This window comes from Amaranthus tricolor, chromosome 10 (assembly GCF_026212465.1).
Source record: "Amaranthus tricolor cultivar Red isolate AtriRed21 chromosome 10, ASM2621246v1, whole genome shotgun sequence".
NCBI classification, from domain to species: Eukaryota; Viridiplantae; Streptophyta; class Magnoliopsida; order Caryophyllales; family Amaranthaceae; genus Amaranthus; species Amaranthus tricolor.
In genome coordinates, this window is record NC_080056.1 from 15,288 (window position 1) to 37,565 (window position 22,278).

A 22,278-nucleotide genomic window follows, 5' to 3' on the forward strand; every position below is an offset into this window, starting at 1 on the left:
TAAATTAGTGCGTAGGTATTATTCCTTCATAAAAGTTCCTTTGCTTCAGTGGTTAGTAGTTAAGTTCCTTTGCTTTTTTTAAATTATAGAATAAAGCAAACCGTTATCTGTGATAACGGTTTGGTAAAATTACCAAATCGCCATCTAGGATGGCGGTTTGCTCTGAATATTTTTTTTTGAAAAATCTGTCTGACGTGGACGGTAGATAAGAATTATTTTTCCCTTTGACGTAAAGTGAGAATTATTTTCCTAAATTACAATATTTTGGGAAAATATTTTCATTTTTATTTTGCTTACATGCATTTTATTTATTTTTATTTTATGTTTGATGGTTAATCTTGTGTGATAAGATGCAAACTTGTGAGTTAGCTTCAGCTTCACACAGTTATATTCATTGCAGAAACTTCTTTTGATCTTTCTCGAGTCGAGAATACTCTTTAAGCCGCACTCTCCTGTACGGGTATGAGTTGCGGTCATCCTTTACCCCCAAATCCTATAGGCGGGATATATCGGGTATAATGACGATGAAGAATAATTGAAAAATTAATAACAAATTAAATTTAAATGATTTTAAAAAGTTTTAATAAATACAATATACAAGTCGGCACATAGACGATGGAACGGTGAAGAAATCATAAGAGTTTGATTTAAACGAGATCGCATCAGATATTCTTATCCAAGCTTCGTTTGTCTTCTCTGACCCTCTCTGCAAGTTCCCCTCGCATCGCCATGGATTCAGGATCCCGTGCTCGCTGCCCTTGGCAATTCCTCATCGTGTTCTCTATTATATGTCTTCAATCTATGGTTTCATCTTTCTCCTCCTCTATTTACTTATCTGATCTCAGTTTATTAATAGACAAATCTCTTACTTGATTTCAATTTATTGGTAGACAAATCGCTTTGATCTCAATTTATGAAGGAATAAATCCCTTATTTGATCTCAATTCCTCGATAGACAAATCGATTACGTGATCTTTTTTTTTTCTTCCTATTTGCAGGCCGATGATGCTGGCTCCTTGCTTTTCATCGATGGCCATGGCCTTAAGCATCGGTACTTTCGCTTTTGTCCTTCGCATCCGCACCAAACTGCTGAGGTATAATATGGAGTATATTTTTCTAAATAAAGTTCAAAATCATGGCTACGACAAACAAGTCGTAAGTTGAAAATTATCATGTGTGTCTGTTGATTAACCGGATTTTGGTAGTGCATTGAGTCATCATCATAATATGAATAGGTATTGCACTGGGTCTTACATAAATTAAAACAAATCGATCAATGTGAAAGATGTCGCCAATACTTTTATTCGGCCAGTCCGCTAGGGGGAGTTGTCAACGTTATTGCCTATTGGTATGTTAGAAAATAGAGAAAACAGTTTACACGTATGGATGATTAGATGGGTGAATTTTTGTATTTATTTATATACATCAGTAGTACTTCCAAATGTAAATCAAAAGGGAAGGGTGAGGGGAAGGAAATGGAAATGGAAAACCTAAACATAAATGAAAAGTTGCATATAAAATGTGGAGAGACAGATAAGGTGGAAGGGAAGGAGAAAGAAATGAATAGTTGAATACTATACAGCTAATTGACGAAGGGTGAATGAAAATGACAACTAATGCAAAAGAAAATTATATAATGAGAAGGAAGTAAAGAGACGGGTAACCAAGAATGAACAGGAAGAAAGGAGATGGGGAAGGTCGAGTGACAAGAAATAACAGCCCAATTTTGCTACAATAGTTTTTGTTTTTGATACAAAGTATAGATTTGGAGTTTGTGATGTTTAATAAAATTGGTGTTTTATTAGGCTATCTTGCACTTGATGACTTGACGCGCAAGTTTCTTCAAGTTTTAGCCAAGAGTATTAGAGCCAGTGCATGGAATGATTTTTCTTATCATAAACTTCTAGCATTTATTGTACTCTTAGGATGTTGTAATTTTTGGTCAAGTAATTTATTTTTCCCAAGTTCTTTAATTGAGTTGCTTTTAGTTACTGCATTGGCTGTTTTAACTTCTAGACTGTGCTATTTCAGACTTCAATGTCAATCATGGAGGTTGGTGCTGCGGTGTCAGTCTTGCTTGGTTTGGCACCTCCACCTACGCTCTCAATTGCTAGTTCATCTAAGGTTTGTCAGTTTTGTGTGTAGAACTAATGCTTTGGATACAGAATTACAGATATGCTTTGTGGCTTTATTTTTAAGTATATTTGTGATTTGCAGTTGAACGAGTTTCTATTGCCCAATCCCTTTGATAAGCCACACCATGTTCTTTTGCTTGAAATTGGGCTTGCCGAAGGTTCTTCTGCCTATTGCTTTTTCTTCTAAAATTATAATCTCTTTCTTATGGTATAACTGACAATGTTTTTAAACAGATTCTCAAGAAATGGTTTACCCCGACAGTGCTGTATTGAGTAGCGCCTTCAAGAGTAAGGTGGTTAGAAATTCTGACAGTGTTGAAATCGTACTTCCAGGTATGTCAGTTAGCATGTACTGCAAATACAGTTAGCATGTACTGCAAATACAGTGCTTTCACTGTGTACAGTTATTGTGATTCAATTCTACCTCTTTTTATACATTGCAGATGCAGAAGGAGTTGCGTATTTCTCATTGAATGAACCAGAATATGACTCTAACATGGCTATAACTGACAAAGATCTCAGTGAATTTGTTAGTGTTCACTTATTTATGCCTGCTTTCACACCGCACAAAGTCCCTTCCACTTTTTTACATCTGTCTATTCCTTAATTTCTCTTCGTCTTTTGTGATATCAGGCATCTCATTTTGGTGGCTCGTACAAGTCAGATAACATCAAATTAGTAAATGGAGAACTAACTATCCCATTGCCTAGCGGATGCAACTTGAGTCTTCACATGTCAAAGGTTTTTTTTTTTATTTGAATGGTCTCTTTATTTAATGGCTATTTGTGTCTCTTTATCCGCTGTAGTGATGGTTATGTGTTGTATTAGGCTTTGGATTGGTTATTTTAACTTATTTTTGCATATTATGCAGAAAGCTGATAGAAAATTTGCCACTAGTCTGGTATGCTTGATTAACAACATAAGGAAGTTTACAAAGACGACAAAAGATTTGTCTGAAAGTGCAAATTTTGCTGAACTTGTGGCAGGGTATTTTGAGGGCATTAAGGTGATAATTTTTTATCTTTTGCATTTCTCCACTACTCCACGATCTCTGATACTTCCCATGTTGTCAACAATTTTTGATTAATTGTACTACTCATTATTGCGATATATTCCTTATCCCTTGCTTTGTAAATTGTAACAATGCATTTTACCTTTAAAAAAATTGCAACATTTTCTATTCGGAAAATGTTCAAATAACTGCGCAATGTCCCTTTAGTAAGTGTTTTGGGTTTAATTCACATCTTTACCCACCCTCACCTAACATGCACGCTTCACACATTCTTACTTTTTAAGGGACCTGTGCAAAAGTTAAATATGAGCTTTTTGAGTACAAACATGTATATCCATTTTTGAAATGACAATAATAAACTACTATTTTATTTTTATTAAAAAAAGTACCGATTTGTTCGATTAAATTTATCAAAGAAAAAAATACAACAAAATAGCACTACTTTTTGATAGGAATCCTAAAACCCAAAATCAATAATTATCAAACAAGTAGTCATTATCAAGCTAAAGAATCATCATTAATTATGAAAAAGTATCGACACGTTATATAAGATTTACTTGTGTTGTTGAAATTATTATATATATTAATATTTAATTCAAAATCGGATATATCCATTTTTTGGGCCCTTAAAATAATAGAGTACGTGTGGTAGAGCCGACTTTGGTTATACTAGGCTTTTTGAGGGGGTAATCCATGGAATAACAACTTTCTTGTTACGTTATGTAACGCCCATTATGAGTTTTACGATCAAAACAAGCGTTGACTGTTACGTTTATAACGATATTTCAATGTTACAACATTATTTGCCTCCTCATTAAAATTTCATTAATACTCGTTAACTTAAATTATCATTGATTACTAAAATTATAGTTACTCATATTTTAGTTGTTAAACAAAATAATAAACTAAGTTAATTAACTTCAAAAAAACTAACAAGTTGATTAATTATTCACTAAAAGTACCTTATATTTATGGGTATATTATTGCATAATAACATTAGACAAAAATGCAATTTTAAGTTCAAAACATCCCTTATGTGTTTTGTTTTTGAAACCGCATCAGTCTCAATTCAAGTTGTTATTCTGTTATAGTCATTTTTCGCAACATCGGGACGACAATTTTTTTATGGGGCAAACGATATTCATTGGCTATGAAATTATTTTGGATAAGGACCTAAGGACCAACATGTAATCATCTTGGCTAGTTAAAGTTGGAGATAGGCTTGGGACGACTTAAGAGTTGTCTCGAAAAACGCGTTCATGGGGTCGTTGATCTAGAACACACTAGATATAGACTATTGAGTCATCCTGAACTATGTATTTACTTGTATAGTTCAATAGTCTAGAAAATTCCTAGGATATAAGTTTAGAATGACCCCTATTCTTTGGTCAAGCTTAAGGATGTGATTGATGATTTTGCTAGGGCTTTTGGTTTGCACATTAATAGTAGCAAGAGTGCTATATACTTTGGTGGAGTTTAGGTGAATGAAGAAGCTAGGGTCCTTGATGCTAATGGTGTTCCTAAAGGGGATCTCCCTTTTAGATATTTAGGTTTTCCTTTATCAACTAAAAGGCTTGGTTTCCATGACTGTAAGCCTATAGTTGATAAAATCACTGCTAGGATTAAGCATTGCACTAGTAGAAAGCTCTATTGATGGTATGCATCCCTATTGGGCGCAAGTTTTTGTGCCCCTAGAAGAATTATAGCTATGGTTAAACAAGTGTGCAATGAATTCATTTGGTCTCTAGATAAGCTGGAGTGGTACAGGGTTGATAGGAAACATGTTTGTATGTGTAGAGTTTATGGGGTTATGAATATTTGTATTATAGAAGTTTGGAATGATGTTGCCGTTCTTAAGAGTTTGTGGGCTTTGGCTTACAAAAAAATTAGGATTCGTATCAAGTGGGTGTATGACTATTACATCAAGAGGGCTAATATTATGCATTATATGATCCCTAGTTTAGCTTCTTGGATGTTAGCTCGGAATATTGACAATATGAGACATGTGATTTATTGGAATGAATTAAATCAATGGGTGGAGAATGGAAAGTATTTTATTAAGGGTTTTACATGGATAAGATCTCCACTAAGCCTAAGCCTGTTTGGAGGGCACTTTGGTGTAATAACAAATGGGGGGTCTTGTACAAGAGGTGCATCATCATGTGTCTTCAGTTGTTCAGTTTCATTGGCCTCCTTCTTTTGCTAGTGTAGTTCACTTGATGAGTAATCTGTGTAAGAGGAAGAGTGTCAAAGCTTGTATCATTACTAGGGGTGAAAGTTCAGTGTTTGGTTTGATTTAGATACAAATCCAAATCAAACCAAATTAAATTCGGTTTTGGTTTTTAGCAGTCCAAATCTAAATCGTAATTTTTATAATCCAAATTGAACCAAACCAAATTTCAAAACATTATTCCAAATTGCACCGAATTCACTGAATTGGCCAAGTTGACCGAATTGACAAAATTGAACCAAATTGAAGTTTTTTCATAAATAGGTCATTACAACTTAAAAAGTTCATTAAAAATTCAATACAACAAATTGAGAAGTTCATTAAATATTCAAAACAACTTAAAGAGTTCATCACAAATTCCATTAAAACATTCATTACAACATCAAACATTAACATTAATCTTCGAAGAAGCATTCAAATCTACCATCATCAACAAAAGCTTCCAATCAACTTAAGAAATAAGAGATGTCACAAATGTAAAAACCATATTAGTAAATTGTCACAAAAAATTAAAACATTACAAAAATAAACAAACACTACAATTCAAATCTCAAATTCAAACAAATTTAAAAAAAAGAAAAAAATGAAACAAAAATTTAAAACATCTATTAATTAAATACATAAAAATACACGAAAATAAAAGAGAAAAAATGAGACAAATCAATATCTATCAAACTGAAATTCAAAAAAACGAAAAGAAAAAAAAATAAAACTAAAACATCTATCAAATTCAAAAAAAAATTATCTACAATCAACATAGAAAAAACGAAAATAATCAAACATAAAAAACAAAAGAAAACAGGGACCAAAATCCAGAAAATAAAAATGAAATAAAATAAAAACCACATCTATCAAAATAAAAAAACGAAAACCAAAACAAAAAATAAAACAACATCTATCAAATTCAAGTATAACAATAACCAAAAATAAAAGAAAAAAGAGACAAAAATCCAATAAACGAATATAAATAAAATAAAAAAGAGAAAATAATAGAGATTAACCTTTGATCTTGCATTGAGATAAGATAAAAATGACAAAAATGGAGATCTAGGTGTGAGAGAGGATGGAGGCACCTCATATTTGGGAGGGAGGGAGGGAGGGATGCGCATGTAGGATTTTAGAGTGAGAAAAGAGCAAAATGGAATGAAGAGTAAAAGAGGAAATAATAGGCGCCTCTCATTTCTGAAATAATGACCTGGATTTTATCTTTTTTGGGCTTGGGCAGTTGGGCCTTACTAGACATACAATTATTTCAGTGAAATCGGTTTTTTCGGTTTTATAGTGCCCAAAATCGAAATCAAACCGAATACCGAATTACTTTAAATTTTCAGTCCAAACCTAATCATATTTAAAATTTAGCCAAACTAAATTACTTATTTGGTTTGGTTCGGTGTTCGGTTTTTCACCAAATTAGTTACACCCCTAATCATTACCATGCTGTGGACCGAGATGTTATATCAGATTTGGCTTCAGAGTAATGCAAAAATCTTTGGGGGGAAGGATACACTGCCTTATCATGTAGCTAAGAATGTTATTCTCTATGTTGCTTCTAGACTTGAGGATGATAGAAAGTCTAGCCTCAAAGTGTAGTTTTGCTGGGTGTTTTTTTGGTTGTTTGGTTGTGTTGGCTTGCTTGTTTGGCCTTGATTGCTTCCCTCTTGTGTTAGGGAAGTGGTTTTTTTTTTCTTTTATAGTCTAGGTTGTAAAAGGTTTTTTTGTAGTTAATATATTCCTCTTAATTGCCAAAAAAAAGAGAATTAAACTGATTAATCCTTAGAATTCTACCAAGTAATTTTTTGGCTCACAAATAAACATTTCTACTGTTCCGAGTTGAAGCTTGAGCTAGATTTTTAATAAGGAGATCACAAAGGTTCTTCGTATTGAAGTCATGAATACCTGATGGTCCAAATACTTTGGTTGGGATACCTGATGGTCTCGATACTTCCATGTGCAAAACGGACAAACTTGCCCTAAGTTCATCTCCTGAAAGACTCCTCTGACGCTCTAGTTAAGTTAAGGGATCTGAAATGTGAAAGGTGTACGACAATGATCAATTACGTGTTTCTAGTCATGGGGTATTTATAGTGAAGGGTGATGGACTAATGGGAGGTTTTATGGGTTGGAATGATGAGGTGTCAATCTTTTGGACTTGGGTGAGAGTTTGTGCTTGCTATGAGTTTCTTTGACTTTGTTTGTATTGGGCTGTTTTGACCTTTTTGGGCCCACAACACCTACAATAAGAGCAAAGAACATGTAGGACTATCTTAAGCAAACAATAAAAGATGGTCTGTGAGGAATATGATCTGATTCATATCAATCCCTCTATCTTAAAAAAACTTGTCCCAAAATCTAGGATGCTACATAAGGACACAAAACTTCTCTAGTCCAGGTTGAATTATTGGTTGTTCATTGTTGTGCCACCATTCTCCATCAATGATTTCGAAGTGATCTTCCTGATTCTGAGTTCCTAAAGAAAAACTTTCTTTTTAATCTATGCTTCCTTAGTTGCCTAGTCGATATGATCTAGCAGTTTGTATGAAGCCTTACACTTGAAACAACAATTTTTGGGAATAAGTACAACTTGCAATTCCTTAATCTTTTCCTCTTTAAAAGTATCCTGATTGATCAAACAGATGATCTTTTCTCCTTCACATAAATAGATTTTGACTTCCCTTTTTTCTTGTGTTTTAAATCTGTATGTCAATTGCTGAACACCTTGATAGTTATGGTTAGATGGAGGTCTCATTTGGTCCATCTTAAAAAAATAAATAATCAGTAAAATCAATTTCAGTTAATAAAAATCAGTTTTATAATTTTATTTAGCAAAATCATTTACGACCAGTAAGTAAAAAATCCGCTACAATTACATTCGGTAAAATCAGTTTTAGTCACTAAAAATCAGTTTCAATCTCGGTAAATATAAGGTAAACGAAACAGGGCCGAAGTCTCCACTATGGTCTTTTTAAAGGAATCGTAGCTGAATTTACTATTCAATCGTCACTCTCTTTTTCCTGCATATCACGAAAGCATACATTATATGTCAAACTCCTTGGTGTTGAGCAACACTAAGTGATATGTTCGTAAAGGTTTCCCAGGGAAAATACGCGTTTTCATATGTCGTTAATGTTCACTTCGAGTAATAATTCATGGCTCTTCGCTATTAGAAAATCCCTATAATTCAAATAGTTGTCCATTTTTCGAATCCATTTTAGAAACTTTTGTGCATCACTTGGTTTGATAAAATATCCACCCATTATGAAATCTCTTGCTGATTTCTAATGCTGGTTTCAAATTCTTAGTAACCTTCTCTGGAGTTTCCTCAACATATTTCGTCACCTCAACATATCGGTGATTGTCTTTCGCCAAAAGTGCAAACTTATTTGCGAAGTCACAACTTCAACAACAAAACTAAATGGAGAAAAAGAAAAGAACGAACAAACCTAATTACTACATTGCATTTTTAGTTTGTTACTTTACCATATTGAGTAATGAATACTCGCTCACAATAATAGAATTTTGCTCGACAAATAAACTGCCACTAATCATGGCTTTGGTTGGTGGATTAACTTATCCTTACAGCTTTATTCAAATAAATACAATCATATTTTTTTACCCACATGTAAACACATAAGTAAGAGTAAAGCAAATAGTGTAAGAAGACCATGGTCTGAATCCTATCAATCTTACTTAATTTTGTTCTTAAATTTTTCAAAGTCTGAAAGCCTACGAGCTGGAAATATATACCTTCTCGAATTGTACATATACATTGACTTCTCCATTACTAACTTACCAATACTCTTGACAATCAACATCCTCCAATTTATCATGTTTAAATTGATACATAAAACCTCTTAGTTCTTTCTCTATATTCTCTCAGAAAAGGTACAAGATCAAATACTCTTGTACCCAATGTTTGTCTGCTCTATTCAACTATGAGGATTTTTATCTTGTCATTTTCCTACTTTTTCCATGATCAGTCACAATTACTTTCCTCTTTTCATCCTAAGCTCCTTCGTGCTTTCGACATCAAGTTCATATAGCTTTCCTTAATCATTATTCTCTGGGTGTTTGTTGAGGATGTGTTTAAAGGTTGTGTGGGATGTTTTTGAGGAAATGGTGTGAGCAGTGGGACAGAAGAAACATAAAAGACATATGCAAGTTTGAAAAAATGATTATAATTTATAGGATCGAACATGAAAATTGGAACTCGGTGGCACATTTTGTGCGGTGTCAAATTTAGGATTTAAAGACATGTAAAAGTATTTATGAGTGGGATGAGAATATGTGAGAACTGGTGTGATATCATCACTATCAATAATGTCCCAACTGTTCTCTCTCAAGGTACTTCTTACAACTGTTTTCTTCCAATATTTAACACCATTAACTTCATTCGTTGAGCTAGCCTAAACTACAACTTTATACACCATCTTGTCCAATAATTGTAAAATTTCGTTGGCAATATGTAGCTACCAATAAACGCAATGACCTTTGCGAGCTGTGAGCCTGTGCTAACCTTACTAGCCATTTCCAGTGACTCGCAGTTCTGTTTGCCGCTTTTTTCCACGAGTGCCACACAGATTACACTTGATTCAGACAACCTCTTGTCTTTAACCTTTAGCAACATACATCACTGGAAGTACGCAAAACTTAATGACCTTAGTTAGCTTTCACGCTACTTTTTCCACCTGTGGCAACATAATTCAACACATTTTTTTGTTGATCACCCGACACTCAACCAAGTATCTTGGTTTTAAACAAATTTTACATTTGTACAGTCCCGACTCTATCTTTTCAAAACCTCATCCTACTTTTTGTTCCAAGTAGTTTTGAAGTGATCACCAAACACTATAACGTTCTTTGACTGTTGTGTTGCCTTGTCTGTGATAAACAATCTCTTTATTGCACAACACGAAGTTTCCATGGTTTGCGGCACATACTTAACATTCTTTAATGGTGGGAACACAACTTTCTTCATGACACCTTTAGCTAACACTACATGATCTAAGCAACTTTAGGTGTACACTTCCTTTGTATTTAAGAGTGGCTACATTTGCATAGTAGCCACTAGCCACACTATTTAGCAATCACTATTGTCTTAACTTATGTTGCGTATGTACAAGAAAAACATAGTTCAATGAGGTCATTCTTGTTTCATTTCAACGCAAATTTTCATAGTACTCCCTCCATCTAAGCACAAGTGTCCCCTTTACTTTATCATGAATTTTTTGAAAATTTAAGTTGGTGGATAGAAATTAAATTTGGGGAATCTTGTGGGACTCAAACAATAGTGAACCACGAATAATTTTTTAAGTAGAAAAGTGGGACACTTGCGTTGAAACGATTGAATGGAATGAGATACTTTTGCAGTGGGAGTATAATACTTCTATAATTTTTGTGTAAAGTTGAAGATATTAAAGGTTGGATAGCGTGAAAGCAAGGCACGTAGCCATTGAGGAAGTATTACATACATATATTTCTAATATGCACGCAAATGCATACTTTGAATTGAACTATATGATTTTTGTGGGACATCTCATTATTAGATTATATTTTGTGAACTCACTTATTTATAGAGTTCTCACTAGTGAGCTAAGATGTATATTTAGCTTTACTTTTTTTCATATACACGAAAGTACACAAAACTACTAAATAGTAACCCTGCTTCTTTTTTCTCAGCGATGGATTTAATGTATGGCTAGTGTTGTCAATTGACGTCACTTAGAGTTGGTAGATTTTCTAGACTGAAAAAAATCATTGGAGAGATAGAAAGTAGCACAAAGCTCATTTGTTCTTTGCTATTATATGTTGTTCAACTGTTTGTTATTATGTTAATTTTAGTTGTTAATTTTAATTTGGGATTGCTGGTTAATTAATGGTTAATTCAAGTCTTAAATTCTTTATTAGACATGGTCATGAAAATTTATATACTCCGATTATGTTTTTATGAATAGATTAATTGAAGTTGAATTATATTAATTTTTTTCATTGTATGATGTTCTTAGTGAATTCTTGGTGTTGAGTACTCAATTGTAGAAGTAGTATTTTAAATAACGGATCATAAATTTGATATCCAAATTTTGAGTTGTGTTAAAAGTGGCTGTTGGAAGGAGAGTTTATCCGAGTGGAATCATTGAGATCAATGTCACATGATTCGTTGCTTGTGTTGATTTGTTGTACGGATTCGGGTTCGCGATTCGCTAGCTTTTAGATTTGTGATTCACTGGATTGAAATGTGTAATTTGATTTTTAAGGTCATCACTCGTTTTAGTTAATATATTATCTTAATAAAATAAAACATGATTTAATGTTAACAAATTGTGTCAATTTACAACATCTTGAAGTATAAAATTAAATATAGCTTGAAAAAGTTAAACTGAGAGGAGATTATGGATATAATAAAATACTCAACTTTTATTGAAATGTTGAGTAACTTGAAAAGTCAAAAATGAGAGAAATTCTATGGTAAGTACAAAAAACATGCGTTAGTAATAAATTGAGCTAATAAAGTGTTCTAGAAAAAGTAGAAAATATGGTTATTCAGTCATTTAAATTTTCGATTAATCTCATTAAAAGAAAAGAACTTAAGAAATTAAGCATTCTGTTCTTGTACTGATTTATTTCTAACGGCCCATTTAACCATACCCTTCATTTAATTTCTTTAAGCCCACACTCCCATTTTGAAACCCTAGACACTTCGTGTTGTGCTGCCTGCGTGGGCACTTACAAATGAGATTATATTTTGTTCTCCTTTTCTTTTTTTCCCTCTTCATTCCTCTTTCATTTTCTGAATTGGTGATTTGACAAATGTGAATCGCGAATGAACTTCGAATGGGATCGATTGAATCCAATTGGGATTCGTGGGTGCAAGGGGCGAATCATGTGCAATGATTGAGATTCAAAATTCTGGTAAAATGTTAAAATACATAACATGCATTGCACTCTTTTTATAGGTAACTAATATAATTTTTAATTTAAATTATTGACTTCACTTATTTTTTTCTGTTTCGCCCCTGTTTTTACTAGCCAAGTTATTAGCGGACATTACAAGACAATAAACAAACATATGGTACCATCGCATTTTAATTCTAAGGTACTATTGCTTAAATATTCTTCTTTTGCAATCAGTACCAAAGATCCTTCAAGAAATTCTTTTTTCCTTCTTTCTTCTCTTGTCTCCGATTGATAGGAATAAGACTTTAACATTATTATTTTTGTAGACAAATACTTCCTCTATCATAAAAAATACACTTGCAGCATTTTCTCTTTGCACGTTTTGCATGGAAAAAAAATAGATGAAGTATTAGTTTCTAGTTTCCATTTTAATTTTTCCCTTAATGCTAAAGATGCATTGTCTACATTAGTGGTAACTGATAATTATGATGGCTTGGTCGTCCTTTTTTTCATGTTATGTGTGATTTTTCATTTCCCGCCATAGAAGGAGAATGGTTGAGAAAGGTTGCACTGAGTGACATTGCAAGTTAGCCACCCAAGAAAAATGTGACCTCAAATATGTTACTATTACTGTTACAGGTTCTGCAAGAAGAGTATAGGTCACAAGATATTGCACAACAAGGTATGGAATTGCTGCTCATTACGGTATCCAAAGTCGTTGAGACACTACGAGAAAGATATGAAGGTACTCTACTTCTATGACTTTTGAGAAGGTTTAACCTGGAAACTATTTCACCTTGTTTGTCATTTGTTTCATCTTTTTATACGTAAAAGATTATATGAATAAGCTGGCTTCATTGCAATAACGAACTTACATACGCTTTTTTTTTATTATTAATTTTAGCTTAAAGTTTTTGGTAACGAGTATGCTTTTCATAAGATACCAATGACTATTTGATACTTGTGCACTGAATACAAGAGACTATTAGGTTTTAGGTTAAGAAACATTTGGATCCAAGTTAAGATTAGAATGTTGGCAGTCTTTCTGAAAAATCCACTATGTTTGGATAAAAATTTCGAAGAGAAAAGAAATGAAGGGAAGGGGAAGGAGGGAAGGAGGTAAGAAGGGGAAGAGAAAAAGAAAGGATGTAACTCTTGTTTTTTTAGGAGGAAAGAGAAGGGAAAGGAAGGAAGCTGAGAGTTTTCCCTATGATTCATTCCAAATTTGGAGAGATTGAGACCGTAACATTAATTATTCATCAAATCCCTCCCTTTTCTTTCCCATTATTTCTTTCCATCCAAACATACCCTTAAAGTAGGTAGATATTGTGAAAAAATGTATGATTAACATTCTTTGCATGCATGAGACATAGGTCAAGAGGTTTATGATAGAATATGTATATTGTGTAATGGAAAGATAAGAATAGAATTACAATTGGTTTCATGATGGTAGAGTGGTTAGCAAATTATGTGGTAGAGGTGTGTAGAATAAATTATGAGATCTATGTTATTTTGTCTCAGAATGAGTATAGGAGGAGAATATACGTGGATGATGATTGGGATTGAGTAATAGCAGGTTGGACCGAATGAAACTTTAGTTGTGTTACTCATGGTCTCATGCGTCGATATGTTTTTGTTTATGTAGTCGAACCCATACGTTGGGATTAAGGTTTTGACATTGTTGCATTGTTGTTTTTTTATTCTTTAGTTTGAATGCGTTTCCTTTTACTTTGCTCTTAAAAATCTTTTGAAATATTGAACTCAAGGGGTTCAGACTTGCATTAGGCAATTATCGTTTAATTTCGATGCAAGAAGTTGAAAGTGACCTGCTTATCTTGGCTTTGATAATTTGTTTTGCTTTGAAAACCTGACAATGGTAGGTGAAATTGTTGGAATCATCCTTTTCAGTAAGGCATATTCTTCACTCCCACAAAGAATGCTCGACGTCACATATGATTCAAGGAATTCCTTGCGTTTTTTGGAGGAAGTGAAATCTTCATCGAACTCAACTGCTGATGCTGAAGTGGCACTAGTAAGACGAACTCTTGCATGGGTCACCGGTTTACTTCTATTGCTTGCAACCTTGATTGGGGTGAGGCTACTATTACTATATATTTGATAATTTTTTTCATCTTTGTGATTTTATAACACCTAGTGATGGGATTATTTCAGCCTAGTTGTCACATATGCTTTCACTTTGTATTCAGATTGAAATACTCTATCAATATTACCTCTTCGTCCTATCACATTTGTGGTGAAAACCTTTCTAATATGGCAACTGACTTCTCGAACAATATATTTTTTATTGATGATTTATGATAGATTCGACTTTAGTACTTCGGTCTTCGTCATATGACTAATAATAAAACTGGAATATTTTGCTTAAGTTTACAGCCTTTGGCTTCCACTTCGAATGCCAAGTTTGCAACAATTTGGTGAATGAGATTGAGAAAACTTTTTATCGGAAAAACTAAACACGTAAAATTCAGAATTTGTGATAGTTTTGTCAGAGAAATAGTGAGATTCTTTAGTCTATTTTTAGCTTGTTATACCTTAATTGGATAGGTGGTTGATAATTTAAAATTAAATTATTATTCTTTGCTTTTGTGAAGCGGAGAAAATGAAAACCTGATTAGAGCATGTCTAGTGGCAGGATATTTTTGGGCAGAAAAAAGGTGGGTTTCTTTCACCACCTTTTATCATCTTTTCACCCCATTTTCTACTTTCTTCTAGTGGATATCTCCTATTATCACTTTCCTTTCTCTTTTTTGGAAAAAAAGGTGGGTTTCTGTCGTACTTGAATCACTAGAGAAGGAGCTAATTACGTACAATAGGTGTATCAAGAAGCTGGCTGTGATGCACTTGCTGCTGCTGTTGGTATGAATTGCAAGTACTGATGAGCTGTTACCGCCACCTGTGCCAAAGGAATAAATCAGTTATGACCGTTCTGTTATGATGCCAGGAAATATAAGAATGTAAGGCATGCTTATCTTGTGAATGGAATAGCGCTAATTGGGAGTAAGCTGTGCTCGAATCAACAATCTTCCCTTCATCTTTCTTTCTTCTTTTACTTAACCTTTCCCCTTTATTTTTCCTTGTTTTTCCATGGACAACCCTACAAATCAGCAAAGGATTGAAACTCAAGAGCAAGATTTGGATCTTATACCTTTACAAATTCAATATTCTCTTTTAAGAAAGGATGAGTAGAAATCATGACTCAATGAAAGAATACCATCACTTCCATGATTGCAGATGGTCAAGCAAATTTGCAAGTTACCCTAAAGGACTTAAGTCTAAATGAAATTGGAAACGTGCCAAAACTCCCATTTTTACCATTTGTTGTCCCCAAAAACGTGCCAAATATTCCCAATCAGAACCTTTAAATGAACTCTCAACCTCCATTCTTGCCCTTCAATGAACCTGGAACCTCTCCCAAACTGCCAAAGCCAATTTTCAATCTGCAATTTCTGTCCTCTAGCCAAATTCCAAATTCAATCCCAGCTTGGAATCACTCACCACCCTCTCCCATCCCAATTCCCAACCACTCTCCACTTCCCAAATTCACCCACCCATCAAAGAAATCAGATTAATCCAAATAACCCCAATTTGCAAGCTAATCTTGGATTGAATCCCAATCCCACTTACTTTTGTGGAATTTTGTACCTATACCAAAACAATTTGTATGCTTATTTTCCTAATAAAGGTCAAATTCAGAATATAGGAGGTAATTGGAGGCACAAACACATTGATATTCCCATATTTTATGGAGACAACCTAGATGGGTGGTTGTTACAGGCTGAAAAATATTTCAATTTCTACGCTTAGAAGCAACGATAGTGAGCATGGATGGTGATGCCCTCTTGTGGGATCAATGGATAATCAGCTTGGGACAATAAAATCTTAGGAGGATTTGAAGGCACTAATTCTTCAATTCTTTCGACTAATGAACAAAGGGACTTTGTGTGAGCAATGGATAGTAGTGAAACAAAAGGTGGTACTATGGCGAGTTAGGAGAGATTTTGTGGAGAAAGCCACAACCATGGAGAAAATACCAGTTTCAATTATGCTAGGCTCTTTTGTTAATGGCTGAAAGAGCATATCAAATAGGAACTTAGAAGATTTGACCCTACCACCTTAAAGAAGGCCATGGAATGGTCTGCATGTATAAAAATATTCAAACGTACTTAAAACATAGCCCTCGAATCATTAGATCCATGTATCCAAAAAAAAATTCAAACCTATATTCCACATCCCTCATTACTTGCCTAACCCAAAAATCAAAATCCCACTTACACCCCCAACTTTTCCTTATCTTTTAAACCCAAAGGGTAGACTCTCAAACCCTCAGAAAGGGAAATGCGCGAAAAAAGTTTAAAGGGTCTATGCTTCAAATATGATGGTAAATGGTCCCTTAATCATGTTTAAGGAGGAGGTCATTGAGGCGTAGGATACAAAGGACATTAGAATTGAAGAGATGAGTAGTGAAGACATCTCTAAAGCGGGAAGATCCTTAAGTTTTGATATAGGTTTGATTGAACTAAAAACCATGAAGTTACAAATGGTAATTCAATGTCTAATCGATGGTTATTTTGATCAATTTAGGTGCCACAAAAAACTTTATTTCTTCATCCCTTGTTTGACAATTAGGTCTGGATTGTGATTCTTTTGCGAAATTTGATGAGGTGCTCGGGCATGTTGGGAACTCCTTGGTCAGGGAGAGTGTAAAAGGTATGACTAAAGGTGTGACTAAAGGTGTGACTGTCGTTTCAGGGCATCACTACAACCAATGATTTTCTTGTACTGAAGTTAGGGCATTTCAATGTAGTTCTTGGGGTACAATGGTTGGAGACCTTAGGGCTAATTGTGGTGGATTGGAGGCTGCAAACCATGAAATATTTTTGGATGGAAAAGACAGTCATTTCTGAAGATCCTACCCTTTGTAGATCTTGCATTTCCTCCAAATCTATGCTTCAAACCATAAAGAACGAGGGCTCTGGTGTGTTATTGGAGCGTTAAGGGTTAGTCTGCGAGCCAAGTGCGTGAGAATGTCGGGATACAAGTGGTGTATTATGTCTGATGGACGATTGGTCATTGATTAATGATCGTGCAGAAAATCAACGGTGATAGATGGAAAGGGAGTTTTTTATTATGAGATACAAGTGGCGTATAACGTCTGGTGGTGTCATAAAGAAGAAAAAACGGGGGGTTGTGCAAGAGACAAAATGCAATCACTAAAGAGAGATAAATGAGCTCTTAAGAAATAACCATAAATGTACATGTACACGTCATTACATTACCCACAATCTCTACATCACCTAAGCAAATCTAGTCGTTGTTATCGTACTCCTAGGGTGATTCCAAAGTTGTAGTTGGTCACTAGCCATAAGAGCATTTGAATGTCGGTGCTTATGGGGAATTTTTAGCACTTTACATTATATCTATAATGTGAGTTGTTAGGATCACCATGAGGAACCACTCTCTCAGCAAAGTAGAACCTTTGAGCCATAGCACAACTTCCTTTACTTTCTATGTTAAGAGTCATGAGGATAACCATGAGGCCCCAAACAACTCTTTCTAAAGCTATTATATCCAACATTCCATTTAGTGAGCACGGTGATCCATCTCTTCCACAATCTAAAATGTTGTATTCATCAAAAAGCTTGGTTAAACGTTTAACCATTTTCAGACGTGACCATTCCACACTTCCTCTAAGAACACGAAGGACTAATCTCACGACACAAAGAACAATTCTTCCATATGAAGCCACATTAGATAGCAATACGCTCAATTGTTGGTCTTGCTAATGTATCTTCTAGGCAACTTGTGATGATTCAACTTTACCTCATAGTTTCCAAGTGCTCCCTTATATTCTAATCAAATGTCCTATTTTCTTTATTGGCATTATATTTACATCAAATGTCACATTTCCCGATTTGGTAACCTTTTTCACTGACTTATACCCTCATGGGATTCAACTATATACTTAATGGTCATTAAATTATCACTTCTTCCCTTACTCACTGTTCTCATGTGGTCTCATATGGTCCCTTCTCCCATTTTCTTAAAATTGATGCATTATCAAATGGGACATTTGATTGGAATGGGAAGGAATAACCTAATTTGGAGGTTGTATTAAATTTCAAACACCCCAAACTCAGTATTAGTTAATCGTGATATCACACTACGCAATTTGAACAATTAATCCTCAACAATTGTTTTTGATGATATATTGAAACTAGATTTATGCCATGATAGAATTTTTTACCCCACATTTAGCTATTTTTCGAACATGACATCTTGAGTTTTTGTGACACCCAAACTCTAAATAATGCTTGTCGCACAACTTCCTAAAATTTTGATTCGAACTCGTTATTACACTAGCCACCCTAGATGTGAAAGGGTTCTTTAGTTTTCCTTGAAGGTTTGTAACTAAAGAGGATGTGAAGACTTGCAAAGCAAGAGTAAGCAAAAAGAGGGAGGTGTGGGTTGGGCGAATGACCCAGTGAAATTAGGGTTAGTTGAATTTGGGCTGAAATTTAATAGGAGTTTGGAGGTAATGATTTAATCTTAGTTAGCTTGTGTTTTGATTTGCTGGTAGTTTTGTTGGTGAGGACTTGCTTATATCTCTTTATGTGTAGGGATCTCTCTACTTGGGGGAATTATTGACCACATTCCCCTTTGACCTCTTTTTGGGAGGGTAGGGGTTATCTTCCCCCATCTGGACCTGTTTTCGAGCAGTATACTGTGATGATGACTATGGCCTTGGGGTTAATTAGGAACGTGTGAAGGTTAATTGTTGCACTTTGATGTGGGACTGAGAAGGTGGGTGCCCCTTTTTTGTTCATCATTGCGGGTCTTATATTTCGATATATACAATCCAACAAAACCTTCTGAGCATCTCCTTTCAAGAAAGTCTCTTTTATCTTTTTATCATGTTCCTTCCAGCCACCATCCGAGATTTCAAGGAAAGTGGAATTAGCGCAGAATACTGGTTCTTCATTCTTCTCTCACTTAATGTTCCTTCCTTCTCCTTCCCTATGTTTGCCTGTACAATGCTAAGGAATGGATATTTGTTTCTCAATGTTGGCACCGAAAGGAGAAGTAATCTCGTTATTCACTCTTCAAAGCTAAAGGTGGGAATATATGATTGTGAAGGGGACTCGTTTTTTTAGTTAGGTTTCGCAGTTGGGTAGGTCAGTTTTTTGGTGCAAGGGCTGAGAATAGCGTTAGGCTTTATGGGGTGATGGTGGTGGTGGTAGAAAGATCCAAAAAGATTATGTTAGGTTTTGATTGTTTGGGTGAGGGAGGTCATAGATTGAATACTGTGGAGCTGATATGTGGTGGGTATAGTGATGAGACTGGTGGTTAATATTTGGTTTATTGTTTGGGGTGTACTCCTAGTTATTTGACTTGTTTGGGTGAGTTCTGCCGATGGCAAGGATGATTGATAAAGTAGACTTGCGTGGGAACCTTCTCCTTCTTGGTGTTGTGGTGTTTGGCTAGGTACCACTCTGCTCCTGCTTAATACTTCTTTAGCTCTTGCTTAATACCTCTGTAATCATATTCCCAACAATCTGAGTCTTGTTTATTTATAGTGAACCTTAAATTATGTGATGGATAAAGGTGGTTATTTGTAGTAAGAGTTCCTAAACATTAGGTTATAATTGGAAGAGAAATAGGAATATCAAGAAGTCTTTGGTCTGAATACAGGTGTGAGTATATTTGGGCAGCTTGCTTGAGCATTAAGTTCTTCGATCTTCTCATTGACCCAATGCTCGTCCAAGTAGTCCTTTGCCTACAATCTTCAGCGCTGCAAACTTACTCATCATGTATTTGCTTTCCAATACGGACATTGACATGCTACCTTGGTACTCAATAACAATAGTATTGAATGGCGACAAGAGTCTAATCTCAACAGTGTATGTTGTTTTTGTACCCAGGTTTATCTTCTTGTCAACATGCCCCTTACAAGAGACACACTATTGTATTCAAATGTGAAGCTCGACTGAGGTGGGCTTGTTATTGTATACTTCTATTTGGCATTCTTGAGGTTGTTAAAGGTAAATACTTGCACCTATTGCTTAATTATTATTGTCATATGTGATTTTTACTTTTCTTGTCCGTTACGCAGAATTGCTTGCGCAAGGAGTCGCATGTAAGATAATAAGGTACAAACGTAGATGGGACATTGTAATATGCAACATCCAGGAACGGATTTTTTCGACCTTGTTGGTTTGAGTGAAGAAAAACCAGTTGAGACTTGACTCTCGTAATAATAGACTTTTGATATGTTGAATGAACATACGATATTTTATTGATTATTCCTTATTTAAGTAGTTTATTTCTTTTTCTATTCTATTGGTTGTCCTCAGCTTGATGTCTGAACACATATGAATAGTGCTCACTGGCGGAAGTTCATTAGGGTGAAGGTTGGCCACGTTGCACCCTATAAATCACCAAAGTGTAATTTATATGGCGTATTTGGCGGATAATTTAATTTTTAACTTTATGTTACATCAGTCACTTTTTATGTAAAAAGTAATACTTTTTTATGAGTTTTTCTCAGATTTTTTTAAAGTAACATATTTGTCTAAAAGTATCATCTTTTAATTCAGAAAAAAAGTAACACTTTTTTGCTTAAAAGTATCACCTTTTAGTGTTGAAGTGACACTCTTTCGTTATCCAGATTGGTTCTCACAGTTCTCATGTAAGGATGATTCTCGCTTACACTTCATATATATATATATATATATATATATATATATATATATATATATATATATATATATATATATATATATATATATATATATATAGAGGGTCGCGTTTAGGTGCAAACCACAGTTCTATGCGAACCGTGAGATCTAAAAAATGTGTTACCTTTTTAGAGAAAAGGTGTTACTTTTACACAAAAACTGTGTTACTTTTGTTTTTAAAAAAATCTGGTACTTTTTATCAAAAAACAGTAACTGTCAGAAAAAAAATATAAATCCAAAGTAACACGTTTTTCTGGAAAAAGTAACTCATTTTTATGGTTCTCACAGTTGTCATATAAGGATGGTTTTCACTTGAACTTCTCCATATATATATATATATATATATATATATATATATATATATATATATATATATATATATATATATATATATATATATATATATATATATATATATATATATATATATATATATATATATATATATATATATATATATATATATATTTCAAAGATGATTTATAGTTACTACTTACTTGCTTTGAGTTTATTCGATACAAAGTATTCATTTTCAAATACAAAGACTATTTAAGTATATATAAGTCTAAAAAAGAGTTTCTTTTACATAAAAGTCTTTTTATTTTAACTTGAGAAAATAAATTATTTATACTTGACCTTGAAAAAAATTAGATTTAAGCAAAGATTTCATTTATAGTTTTTGAAGTGTTTTAAGAGATGTTATATATTTAGAAAATTATATTAAAAGTACTTTTAGTACAGTTTTGTGAAAATTTATTTACATCTTAATTTCAATAAAATTTAGAGTTTGAAGTATACAAGAATTACATTTACACTATCTTGAGATCACACTCATGTTTTTTTTAGAACTTAATGTGAATTCTCAAACTTTTTTTGAAATTGAGTACTTCGAGTATGAAATGTGACTTTGTTTCAAGTGGTCTCTTATGACAAAGATTTGAATCGAAGTATTTGATTAAGTATGAAACCTTATTATTTAGTTTGAGTTATTGTGAAGTATGATTTTAATGTTTTGTTAGGGGTGTGAACTTTGATTAAGTTATTATGGAAAAGTCTGCAAGCTTAGTTTGTAGTACCCAATCAAGTCGATCAAAGTAAAATCTTACAAGTTATGTATGGATTTGAGGGATGGCGATCCCTAAATACTGGAGGTTTGGGAACAAGTTCCCTACTCTAGTGTGCGTTCACTTAATAACCTTGAGAATTCCTGATTATTGATTACCTTAAACTCTTGTTCAAGTGTTGATTTTCAAT

The 22,278-nt window shown here is 34.0% G+C and overlaps 1 protein-coding gene across 1 annotated transcript; it reads left to right on the forward strand.

Moving 5' to 3' along the window:
- Positions 1 to 610: 610 nt before the first annotated feature.
- On the forward strand, positions 611 to 20,626 carry LOC130826321 (uncharacterized). Its single transcript, XM_057691941.1, has 12 exons — positions 611 to 804; positions 999 to 1,094; positions 2,032 to 2,124; positions 2,218 to 2,293; positions 2,370 to 2,468; positions 2,579 to 2,664; positions 2,769 to 2,876; positions 3,007 to 3,141; positions 12,908 to 13,013; positions 14,149 to 14,360; positions 20,209 to 20,328; positions 20,400 to 20,626. The coding sequence occupies exons 1-11, from the start codon at positions 730 to 732 to the stop codon at positions 20,275 to 20,277; spliced, it is 1,155 nt and encodes a 384-aa protein (XP_057547924.1). The 5' UTR covers positions 611 to 729; the 3' UTR covers positions 20,278 to 20,328; positions 20,400 to 20,626.
- Positions 20,627 to 22,278: the final 1,652 nt, after the last annotated feature.

Bases quoted from the DNA above. Each gene is read 5' to 3' on its own strand.
- LOC130826321 (XM_057691941.1), top strand. From the start codon at position 730: ATGGATTCAGGATCCCGTGCTCGCTGCCCTTGGCAATTCCTCATCGTG. The intron at 2,125-2,217 runs GTTTGTCAGTTT...TGTGATTTGCAG, and splicing joins CAATTGCTAGTTCATCTAAG to TTGAACGAGTTTCTATTGCC. The intron at 13,014-14,148 runs GTACTCTACTTC...TGACAATGGTAG, and splicing joins ACTACGAGAAAGATATGAAG to GTGAAATTGTTGGAATCATC.